The sequence below is a fragment of the Pseudoliparis swirei genome, chromosome 15 (genome assembly GCF_029220125.1).
Source record: "Pseudoliparis swirei isolate HS2019 ecotype Mariana Trench chromosome 15, NWPU_hadal_v1, whole genome shotgun sequence".
Classification (NCBI taxonomy): Eukaryota; Metazoa; Chordata; class Actinopteri; order Perciformes; family Liparidae; genus Pseudoliparis; species Pseudoliparis swirei.
In genome coordinates this window covers 22,637,446-22,649,487 of record NC_079402.1, presented here as the reverse complement: position 1 = coordinate 22,649,487, position 12,042 = coordinate 22,637,446, and the positions used below count along the sequence as shown (strand labels likewise).

Sequence of the window (12,042 nt, the reverse complement as noted above, 5' to 3'; positions counted from 1 at the left end):
CAATTTTTGTAAAATAAATGATCAAAGAAATCAACTTTCTCTTTCATGATGTCATAATAAGTTCTTCTGCACTAAAGACGGGTTCTAGTTCTCTGAAGAGGAGCAGGACTTTTATTTTGAAGGCCAATAAGCGGAGGACTCACCCCGCTGGCGGCCGCCTGTGTGAAGGTGTTGTAGCCCCCCGGCCCCCCAGAGGGGAGGCTGCCCTGACCGTTGAACGGCTCCGACTGCACAACAACAACAACACCACCAAGACGGCAAACGTGAGACTCCAACAGCGTTGGCAACTTTTTTTAAATGTTAAATTCAGTTTGTGAGTAAAATAAATAAAATCCAAACATTAGGAGAAAGACAACGAAAGAAAACAAACTTCATAAACACATTAAGAACTTGTTACTAAACTATTTGTATGTGTTTTATTAAACTGGCTTTAAATTAAAGAAGAAGAAAAATAAGGAGAAAAGGGAGGAAAAAAAGAAGAGGAAAAAAGAGAAGAAGAAAAAGGAGAAAAGAAAGGGGGAAAAAAGAAAAAAGAAGGAGAAGAAGAAAAAGGAGAAGAAGTAGAAGAAGTGACTAGTTGTGAACTATGTGTCTGTGTCAACTGGTCTCAGTGTGGAGACGCGAGGAGGCGGACCTTATAGTACTGGGGCGGGTTGGGCTGGCCCGCTCCGGGGGGGAACTGCCCCGGGCCGGAGGTGTTCTGCCCCATGAGAGGCATCCGGCTGGAGGGGTAAGAGGGGGAGGTGGCACATCGCTGCTGTGGACCAGAGGGGTACTGCAGGGGCTGCGTGGGGTACCCCGACATCCCCCCAGACCCGTACTGCTGCACCGGGAAACCCTGGGAGAGAAATGAGACTGAGACTTCTATACAACCAGAGGAGTCGCCCCCTGGTGGTCAGGAGAGAGAATGCAGTGTGCCGCCTCGCCACTAGATGGCGCCATATTCCAACACACTGTCCCTTTAAGAGGATATGAACTCCACTGACCTCCGAGTGAAAAGGCCGCTTGAGGCCCTGCTGTGGGCCGGGGTAACCTCCGTGCTGGGGCATCTTCTGAGCCTGGGCCGGGTGGGTCGGATACAGGCCTCCGCTGGAAGGGGGAGGTCCGGGTCTGGAAGAGACCATCCCCGGGGGACCGCGGGGGCCCGCATGAGACAGGAACTGGGTGCTGTAAGAGGATGCTCCACCCATCTGGGAGGGGAAGTACGACAGCAGGGTAACAACAAAGCTCACTGGGTATTTAAAGAGTCCAGGACCTGGATTTACCAAAGACCACTGATCAAATATAAAGTGAAGAAGGAATACAAACCAGCAGAATCTAATAATTATTATACATTAATTAGGTCTGTAGATTACTACACGAGACCAACATTCATAAATTAATATAGAACAATTAATTTCAGACACAATAAAACTTCCTTACATTTTTTAATAATAAAAACAAAAATTTCAGTTAGAAATAAAAATAAATAACTAATTAATAAATAACATTTATAAAAATAACATATATATAAAACATTTTAAAAATATATATATATTATATATATTTAAAATATATATATATATATTAAAAAATACAAATATAAAATGAAAATCTAAATAAATAATATATATTATATATATATATATATAAAATATATCTATATATAAAATAAATAATGAAAATGTTTACATTTACCTGGCCATAGTTCAGCTCCTGGTTCTGTTTCTCTTGTATTGCTGCTACGGTTGCCGTGGCGGTGGCGGTTGCAGTGGCACCTCCACCGCTACCAGAGTAACTGCAGGGGGGCGGAGTCAAAGAGGTGAGTGGGACAGGTGAGTCAGAGCCGTGGGCGAGAGCTGCCACATGTTGATGCTATAATTAAGTAGCCGCGTACCTCCCCTTAGCTTCATCAAGTAGTGGTACCTCCCCTTAGCTTCATCAAGTAGTGGTACCTCCCTTTAGCTTCATCAAGTAGTGGTACCTCCCCTTAGCTTCATCAAGTAGTGGTACCTCCCCTTAGCTTCATCAAGTAGTGGTACCTCCCCTTAGCTTCATCAAGTAGTGGTACCTCCCCTTTAGCTTCATCAAGTAGTGGTACCTCCCCCTTAGCTTCATCAAGTAGTGGTACCTCCCCTTAGCTTCATCAAGTAGTGGTACCTCCCCCTTAGCTTCATCAAGTAGTGGTACCTCCCCTTAGCTTCATCAAGTAGTGGTACCTCCCCCTTAGCTTCATCAAGTAGTGGTACCTCCCCTTAGCTTCATCAAGTAGTGGTACCTCCCTTTAGCTTCATCAAGTAGTGGTGGTGCCTCCTTAGCTTCACGTCAGGTGGTGGTGCCTCCCTTGGCTTCGTCAAGTGGTGGTACCTCCTTAGCTTCATCAGTGGTGGTACCTCCTTAGCTTCATCAAGTGGTGGTGCCTCCCTTCATCAGTAGTGGTACCTCCCTTGGCTTCGTCAGGTGGTGGTGCCTCCTTAGCTTCATCAAGTAGTGGTACCTCCTTAGCTTCATCAGGTGGTGGTACCTCCCTGGCTTCGTCAGCAGTGGTACCTCCCTTGAGCTTCATCAAGTGGTGGTGCCTCCTTTAGCTTCATCAGGTGGTGGTGCCTCCTTGGCTTCATCAGTGGTGGTGCCTCTCTAAATCAGGGTGGTGCCTCCTTGGCTTCATCAGTGGTGGTGCCTCCTTGGCTTCATCAGGTGGGTGCCTCCTTAGCTTCATCAGGCAGTGGTGCCTCCTTAGCTTCATCAGGTGGTGGTGCCTCCTTGGCTTCATCAGGTGGTGGTGCCTCCCTTAGCTTCATCAGTGGTGGTGCCTCCTTAGCTTCATCAGGTGGTGGTGCCTCCTTAGCTTCAGGTGTGGTGCCTCCTGGCTTCATCAGGTGGTGGTGCCTCCTTAGCTTCATCAGGTGGTGGTGCCTCCTTAGCTTCATCAGGTGGTGGTGCCTCCCTTAGCTTCGTCAGGTGGTGGTGCCTCCCTTGGCTAATCAGGTGGTGGTGCCTCCTTTAGCTTCATCAGGTGGTGGTACCTCCTTAGCTTCATCAGGTGGTGGTGCCTCCTTGCTTCATCAGGTGGTGGTGCCTCCTTAGCTTCATCAAGTGGTGGTGCCTCCTTCATCAGGGTGGTGCCTCCTTAGCTTCATCAGGTAGTGGTGCCTCCCCTTGCTTCAGGTAGTGGTACCTCCTTAGCTTCATCAAGTGGTGGTACCTCCCTTGCTTCATCAGGCAGTGGTGCCTCCCTGAAGCTTCATCAAGTGGTGGTGCCTCCCTTGGCTTCATCAGGTGGTGGTGCCTCCTTAGCTTCATCAGGTGGTACCTCCTTAGCTTCATCAAGTAGTGGTACCTCCTTAGCTTCATCAAGTAGTGGTGCCTCCTTAGCTTCATCAGGTAGTGGTACCTCCTTAGCTTCATCAGGTGGTGGTGCCTCCTTTAGCTTCATCAGGTAGTGGTACCTCCCTTAGCTTCATCAGGTGGTGGTACCTCCTTAGCTTCATCAGTGGTGGTGCCTCCCTTAGCTTCATCAGGTGGTGGTGCCTCCCTTAGCTTCGTCAGGTGGTGGTACCTCCCTTAGCTTCATCAGGTGGTGGTGCCTCCTTAGCTTCATCAGGTGGTGGTGCCTCCCTTAGCTTCAGGTGGTGGTACCTCCCTTAGAGCTTCGTCAGGTGGTGGTGCCTCCTTGGCTTCATCAGGCAGTGGTACCTCCCTTAGCTTCATCAGGTGGTGGTGCCTCCTTGAAGCTTCAGGTGGTGGTGCCTCCCTTAGCTTCATCAGTGGTGGTACCTCCTTGGCTTCGTCAGGTGGTGGTGCCTCCTTGAGCTTCATCAGTGGTGGTGCCTCCTTAGCTTCATCAGGTGGTGGTGCCTCCTTAGCTAAATCAGGTGGTGGTGCCTCCCTTGGCTTCATCAGGTGGTGGTGCCTCCTTTAGCTTCATCAGGTGGTGCCTCCTTAGCTTCATCAAGTGGTGGTGCCTCCTTAGCTTCATCAGTGGTGGTGCCTCCCTAGCTAATCAGGTGGTGGTGCCTCCTTGAGCTTCATCAGGTGGTGGTGCCTCCTTAGCTTCATCAGGTGGTGGTGCCTCCTTAGCTTCATCAGGTGGTGTGCCTCCTTAGCTTCATCAGGTAGTGGTGCCTCCTTGGCTTCATCAAGTGGTGGTGCCTCCCTTAGCTAAATCAGGTAGGTGGTGCCTCCTTAGCTTCATCAGTGGTGGTACCTCCTTAGCTTCAGGTGGTGGTGCCTCCTTTAGCTTCATCAGGTGGTGGTGCCTCCTTTAGCTTCATCAGGTGGTGGTGCCTCCTTAGCTTCATCAAGTGGTGGTACCTCCTTAGCTTCATCAGGTGGTGGTGCCTCCCTTAGCTTCATCAGGTGGTGGTACCTCCTTGGCTTCATCAAGTGGTGGTGCCTCCCCTTAGCTTCATCAAGTAGTGGTACCTCCTTAGCTTCATCAGGTGGTGGTGCCTCCTTGGCTTCATCAGGTAGTGGTGCCTCCCCAGCTTCATCAGGTGTGGTGCCTCCTTAGCTTCATCAGGTGGTGGTGCCTCCTTAGCTTCATCAGGTGGTGGTGCCTCCTTAGCTTCATCAGGTGGTGGTACCTCCCTTAGCTTCATCAGGTGGTGGTGCCTCCCTTGCTAAATCAGGTGGTGGTGCCTCCTTTGGCTTCGTCAGTGGTGGTGCCTCCTTAGCTTCATCAGGTGGTGGTGCCTCCTTTAGCTTCATCAGGTAGTGGTGCCTCCTTAGCTTCATCAGGTGGTGGTGCCTCCTTAGCTTCATCAGGTGGTGGTGCCTCCTTAGCTTCGTCAGGTGGTGGTGCCTCCTGAAGCTTCATCAGGTAGTGGTGCCTCCTTAGCTTCGTCAGTGGTGCCTAAATCAGGTGGTGGTGCCTCCCTTGGCTTCATCAGGTGGTGGTGCCTCCTTAGGCTTCATCAGGTAGTGGTACCTCCTTAGCTTCATCAGGTGGTGGTGCCTCCCTTGGCTTCATCAGGTGGTGGTACCTCCTTAGCTTCATCAAGTGGTGGTGCCTCCTTAGCTAAATCAGGTGGTGGTGCCTCCTTAGCTACGTCAGGTGGTGGTACCTCCCTTAGCTTCATCAGGTGGTGGTGCCTCCTTAGCTTCATCAGGTGGTGGTACCTCCCCAGCTTCATCAGGTAGTGGTGCCTCCTTAGCTTCATCAAGTGGTGGTGCCTCCCTAGCTTCATCAGGTGGTGGTACCTCCTTAGCTTCATCAGGTGGTGCCTCCTTGGCTTCATCAGGCAGTGGTACCTCCTTAGCTTCATCAAGTAGTGGTGCCTCCCTTAGCTAAATCAAGTGGTGGTACCTCCTTAGCTTCATCAGGTAGTGGTGCCTCCTTAGCTTCAGGTAGTGGTGCCTCCTTAGCTTCATCAAGTAGTGGTGCCTCCCTTAGTCAGTGGTGGTACCTCCTTAGCTTCATCAAGTGGTGGTACCTCCTTGCTTTCAAAAGGTGGTGCCTCCTTAGCTTCATCAGGTAGTGGTACCTCCTGGCTTCATCAGTAGTGGTACCTCCTTTGGCTTCATCAGGTAGTGGTGCCTCCTTAGCTTCATCAGGTAGTGGTACCTCCCTTAGCTTCATCAGGTAGTGGTACCTCCTTAGCTTCATCAGGTAGTGGTGCCTCCCTTAGCTTCATCAGTGGTGGTACCTCCCTTGGCTTCATCAAGTGGTGGTGCCTCCTTAGCTTCATCAGGTGGTGGTGCCTCCTTAGCTAAATCAGTGGTGGTGCCTCCTTAGCTTCATCAGGCAGTGGTACCTCCTTTAGCTTCATCAAGTGGTGGTACCTCCTTAGCTTCATCAGGTAGCTTCATCAAGTGGTGGTACCTCCTTAGCTTCATCAAGTAGTGGTGCCTCCTTAGCTTCATCAGGCAGTGGTACCTCCTTAGCTTCATCAAGTGGTGGTGCCTCCTTAGCTTCAGGTGGTGGTGCCTCCTTAGCTTCATCAAGTAGTGGTACCTCCCTTTAGCTTCATCAAGTAGTGGTACCTCCCCCTTAGCTTCATCAAGTAGTGGTACCTCCCCTTAGCTTCATCAAGTAGTGGTACCTCCCCTTTAGCTTCATCAAGTAGTGGTACCTCCCCTTAGCTTCATCAAGTAGTGGTACCTCCCCTTAGCTTCATCAAGTAGTGGTACCTCCGCTTCATCAAGTAGTGGTACCTCCCCAGCTTCACCGTGCAGTGGTACCTCCCTTAGCTTCATCTAGTGGTACCTCCCTTAGCTTCATCAAGTAGTGGTACCTCCTTTAGCTTCATCAAGTAGTGGTACCTCCTTAGCTTCAAATCAGTGGTACCTCCCTTAGCTTCATCAGGTGGTAGTACCTCCCCTTAGCTTCATCAAGTAGTGGTACCTCCCCCTTAGCTTCATCAAGTAGTGGTACCTCCCCTTAGCTTCATCAAGTAGTGGTACCTCCCCTTAGCTTCATCAAGTAGTGGTACCTCCCCTTAGCTTCATCAGTGGTGGTACCTCCTTAGCTTCATCAAGCAGTGGTACCTCCAGTGGTACCTCCTTAGCTTCATCAAGTAGTGGTACCTCCCTTAGCTTCATCAAGTAGTGGTACCTCCCCTTAGCTTCATCAAGTAGTGGTACCTCCCCTTAGCTTCATCAAGTAGTGGTACCTCCCCTTAGCTTCATCAAGTAGTGGTACCTCCCCTTAGCTTCATCAAGTAGTGGTACCTCCCCAGCTTCATGGGCCCAGCCATGAGTGGCGCCGCCGTACGGCCAGGCTGGACCTTGGACATGGCGTCTCCATACGACTGGCCCATGTACTGGGGGCCCATGCCGGGGCCGCCGCCGGGCATCATGTGACTGCCGGAGCTGTCGCCCGGACCCATGGGTGCACCAAACACCTGGGGAGGGAGAGGGAGGGAGGGAGAGAGACATGTGAACACTAGTGACATGAACAGAGGTCTCCTGGGTGAAAGTCCTGTGTTTGTTATCTGGGCTGATGAGAAGCATAAAGTCCTCACATGTTTTAGTTTATGAACGTCATACTTTATCAACATTTGACCACAAATTGCAAGTCGATGTTTTGACATTTTAAACTCTTATTATCAGCAGCACAGATACATTCACACTTTATGATAATCCTAGTTACAATTCACTTTCTATGAATCCTTAAAAAAATAAGATCGAACACACATCGTATTATGTTTCTTATATATATTAAATACCTGGCTGTGCGTGGGATTGGTCACGCCCCACACTGTGGTGACGACAGAGAGGGATCCTGGGTGCTGATTGGCTCCTGGTTGCCAGGAAACTGGGTCATTCAGGAAGGGGCCGTCGCCGCTGCAGAGGAGAGACTGTGAGAGTTACACCGCTTCAGGGGCGCCACGCGCCCGACGCCATGTAGTCCTGGTCCTCTAGAGACCTGTTCTACTGATCACAACAAAACCATAACAAGCCCAGGGTTCACCTGAGGAGAGAGAGTGTGTGTGTGTGTGTGTGTGTGTGTGTACCTTTGAGGATTGGGAGGCAGGGAAGGTTTCATGGAGTGGGGGTTCATCGGATGAAGGGGGGGATCATTCGAGAGCCCCCACTGTCCTCAAGAGGCAGCCCTGAGGAGGAGGAGGAGGAGGAGGAGGAGGAGGAGGAGAGGGGGAAGACATGTCATTGAGAGCCCATTGACTGCAGAGCAACAGGTCATCATCACCATGCACAACAGACACACACACTTTAAACTGTGTGTGTGAGTGTGTGTGCACATCTAAACGTTAGCCTCTCACGATGCTGTAGCTCTGACCCTCACAGGGGATCATCACACGAGGAATCACATGTAACGTATTGTTGTTGTTGTTGTCTTTCTTCAACAACAGAGGTTTCCTCCACAGCGCTGCTCCTGCTAACCATGTTTCTTTATCCAAATCACACACGCACCCTCCTCCTGCTCCTACTCCTCATCCCCTCTCCTCCTCCTCTTGTTTCTTCCTCTGTGGTTTTCAGATGTGCGTCACATCTGTGCTGCAGTCACATGACGTCTCTACCTGGATTCCCTCCCTAACCCCCCCCCCCCCCGGATCAAACGACAACATGTTAATCTAAAGTGTAATAGATGGAGACATCTCCTCCTCCAATCAGCAGCCTCGTAGCATCTCCTCCTCCAATCAGCAGCCTCGTAGCATCTCCTCTTCCAATCAGCAGCCTCGTAGCATCTCCTCTTCCAATCAGCAGCCTCGTAGCATCTCCTCCTCCAGTCAGCAGCCTCGTAGCATCTCCTCCTCCAATCAGCAGCCTCATGGCATCTCCTCCTCCAATCAGCAGCCTCATGGCATCTCCTCCAATCAGCAGCCTCGTAGCATCTCCTCCAATCAGCAGCCTCGTGGCTAACAGAAGTTGTGGGGCGTTTTGATGTTTCCGTCACATTTCCCTCTCTGTGGGCTCGTTTTGTCCCTTCAAAATAAAAGCCCATGTCCTCTTTAGACAGAACCGTCTCGACTAGAAGTCCTTGAAGGCGTCTTTAGTGCAGAGCAGCAGGTACTATGACATCATCTATAATAATAATCAATAAGAAGGAACATAAGCATCTTCGATCATTTATGTTCCACATGTTGTGAAGTGGAAGTTTTATATGCTGTAAATATTTAACTGTTTACAGTTATACAACTTCACGTCTCCGTGTTCACCTCCTGAAGTCAGAGTCCTCGTCGCCTCGTCTCAGGTGAGTCAACGATGACGTCATCGTTCCACTGAGTTTAACGCTTGAACACAATCTGATTTAAAGTAAACAGATTATTTGAGGAGAGATTTTAAATAAGAGAAAATATGAAATATCGAAAATATTTTTTGGGGCCTTCTTTGTCTGCCGGGAGCGTTCAAGGACCGTAGGAAAGATGACAATCTGACCAACAATATAGCTTCTGGCTGTGTTAAAATAAAGAAAACTAGAACTTTCCACCATAATATTAATCTATAATATTTTATATATAAATATATATATATATTTAAAAAGGAAAATATATATAAATATATAGATAATATAATATATATTTTTGTTTGATTGAAAAAAAAGGGGGGAAATATCCTTTTCTTTTGTAATTTAGCCCGTCCTCAGTGGATGGGGTGGACAAAATAATAGGAACACCCGTCAGTACATCGTAACACAAGTTCGTACAAACGTCATCCTCCAAAAACGACCACAGACCTAAAACATCACAAACCTTCAGGAAGGATTTTGAGACGATTAAGAAGCGACAACTTTCCACTAATTTCTCCATTTAAAAATAATAAATAATCATTTCCTCCGTTAACCGACCGCTCGTCTGTTATTTAATATTCAACGTCACAGACGGAAAGACTCTTAATAAAGAGATCAGAGGAGCTGAGAGAGACCACCAATTAATAGAGAAGAGATGGTATTACTGAGGAGGAGGAGGAGGAGGAGGAGCAGGAGGATACAGAGGAGGAGGAGAAGAAAAAGACAGAGAAGAGAATAAGAAAAAGAAGAAGGTGACAAAGAAGAAGAAGAAAGAGAAGAACAAGAAGAAGAAGAAAGAGAAGAACAAGAAGAAGAACGAGAGTAACAAGAAAAATAAGGTGAGAGAGAAGAAGACAAAGAAGAAGGATAAGGAGGAGTGATGTCTGTAGTTGGCCAGTGGGTGAAATACATTCACTAAAGTACTTCAGTAGAACTCAGAGGTACTTTAGAGTACTGTGATGTTCAGATACTATGAATATATACTACAGAGGAACATCATTAAATAAATACATAAGACCAACATGTATAACTTATAGTTATGTATAGCTATAGTTGTATATGTAGAACTCTACATGTAGAACAGGAGCCGGCCTCCAGAACCAGCTCCTCGTGACCTCTGACCCGAGCGGACCTGACAGCAACACAACATGTTGTTGAGCCACGGGGCCTCCAGGAAGTCGTGTGCAGACAGGGGACAGTGTGTGTGTAACACACACACACACACACACACGCAGCAGCCCGCGGACCACCTCCACCTGCCGCACCGCACCGCACCGCACCGCACCGCACGCTGCAGCGGAACAAAGCGGCGTGCACGCCGGGGAGGAGAGCCTGCGCGCCCGCTGCACACACACACACACACACACACACACACACACACACACACAAATAACCAACACACACACACACAAATAACAAACACACGAGGAAAAAGAGATCTTATCAGACGTGTTATTTCCTCCTACCTGAGCCGAGCAGCGTGATAAACGTGGAGGTCGCAGCTCCCGCGCGCACGCGCGTAACAGGTGATTTAATAACAATATAAATGGGACGCGTGTGCGCGAGAACGCGCGTGATGAACTCCGGTCGGAGAGAGAAACCCGGAGCGGAGGAGACACGCTGCGCGGAGCTAGGCTAGGAGGCTAGGCTAGGCTAGGCTAATGTCGATAACCGTCAATAATATAGTTCCTTTGGTCTCCGCCCCTCGGTCCGGGCCGTTGAGGTGTACATCCGCTATGAAGACATATCACTCCGCTATGAATACATATCACTCCGCTGTTTCTGGTCTTTTTAAATTAACTGTCACCCGAAAACGAGCTAACAGGCTAGGCTAGCTGAGTGAGATGGGGCTGGTTCTGGAGGGGGGCGTCTATAACCTGGCACCTTCCTCATTGCACAATGACTCCTCCCCCTTCATCCTCTTCCTCCTCCTCTTCCTCCTCTAGAGCAGCAGATCTTTTTTTTGAGAAAGGGAGGGGTGGGGTAGATCATGAGGAATGACGTCACCCGTACATGATCACTTATGTTATGATCCATGCATCATGGGTTTTGTGACCCCCCTCCTCCTCCTCCTCCTCTTCCTCCTTCCTCCCATCATGCACTGGGTGATTATGTCCCAATGTGAGTAAAAGGTGGTATATTTCTTTGTGTGTGTGTGTGTGTGAGGGGGGGGGGGCAGTGCAGCATGGAGAATATACAAAATAAAAATAAAAAGTCCACGATGCCTGTTTCAGACCTCCGTTGCCCTGGAAACAGGTGCTGAGATTTCACATTTCTTCTTTTTTTCCCTTTTTTTCCTCCACACACACGTACACACACGTACACACACGTACACACACTAACCATATTACTCCTCCATCTCCTCTGCGCTCCACACTACTGCTGCTGCTTTCTCCCCCCACGACCTGCCGCATAGTACAATCACACACTCACACACACACACACACAGAAACACAGTCACACACACACACAGACACACTTTTCAATCTACTACTGCAGTCATTTCACAATGTCACAGGACAGAGTGACTCCTCCACCACATTATAGCTGCGCACACATGCACATGTGCACACACACATGTGCACACACACTTGCGCACACACACACGACACTGAGCCTCCGAGGCGTTGACCCTCCTCTGACTGAGACGGCAACAACCTGACCTCCAGGAGGAAATTAGGAAAGGAGGGATGATAGTGGGGGGGGGGGCTCTCAAGAATGTGGTTCGTCTCGCTCCTGTATTCTTTTAGTTTTTTGAAGGAGGCGAAGATTAAGAAAAATGTACAAAGCTCGTATAGATCCACTGCAGGTGTTTATTATTATTAATATTATTATTAAATATTCAGGCATGAGGAGGGGGCGTGTCCTCCCTCACGTTTCATGCCTTTTTAAGTCATCCCATGTGTGTTTCTGCTGGTGTGTGTATGTGCATTCCATTGTAGTGACTTCTCTCTCTGGCAGGAGGCGGAACATTCCAGGGAAATGGCTGACCCAGAATAACACATACTCACACACTCACACACACACTTACACACATACACACGCACACACACATGGCTTGTTGGAGGCAATTAATCGTCCAATTTTACCCAATTTTACATTAAAAACATATAAAATGCAACATATACTTTAACATTGAAAGGAGGGATTTACAATGTTTTGTCTTCTGTTTTTGTGCAAAGAGAAATAATATTAAATATAAACATTTACACGAAATGTGTGTCAGTGGCTCAATGTCATAATTAAAGATAATTAAACCTGCCAGGATGAAATAAATAAAATGTAGCTCCAACTTCACCGAATGTTATTTAGCTGCTTGGACTTAAATAATAAAGTAATATATTGATATTTAGACTAAATGATTTTTTAAA

At 48.4% G+C, this 12,042-nt stretch overlaps 1 protein-coding gene across 1 annotated transcript in view; it reads right to left on the bottom strand.

Moving 5' to 3' along the window:
- zmiz2 (zinc finger, MIZ-type containing 2) overlaps positions 1-10,550 on the bottom strand; it is a 26,271-nt gene extending 15,721 nt beyond the window's left edge. The window contains exons 1-8 of the mRNA XM_056431928.1: positions 10,138-10,550; positions 7,437-7,535; positions 7,149-7,266; positions 6,623-6,824; positions 1,678-1,838; positions 987-1,190; positions 635-838; positions 144-227 (exon numbers count right to left, since the gene is read on the bottom strand). Coding sequence (XP_056287903.1) covers positions 144-227; positions 635-838; positions 987-1,190; positions 1,678-1,838; positions 6,623-6,824; positions 7,149-7,266; positions 7,437-7,483 — 1,020 coding nt within the window. The 5' untranslated portion in view covers positions 7,484-7,535; positions 10,138-10,550. The remainder of the gene's footprint in view (positions 1-143; positions 228-634; positions 839-986; positions 1,191-1,677; positions 1,839-6,622; positions 6,825-7,148; positions 7,267-7,436; positions 7,536-10,137) is intronic.
- Between the last annotated feature and the right edge of the window lie 1,492 nt (positions 10,551-12,042).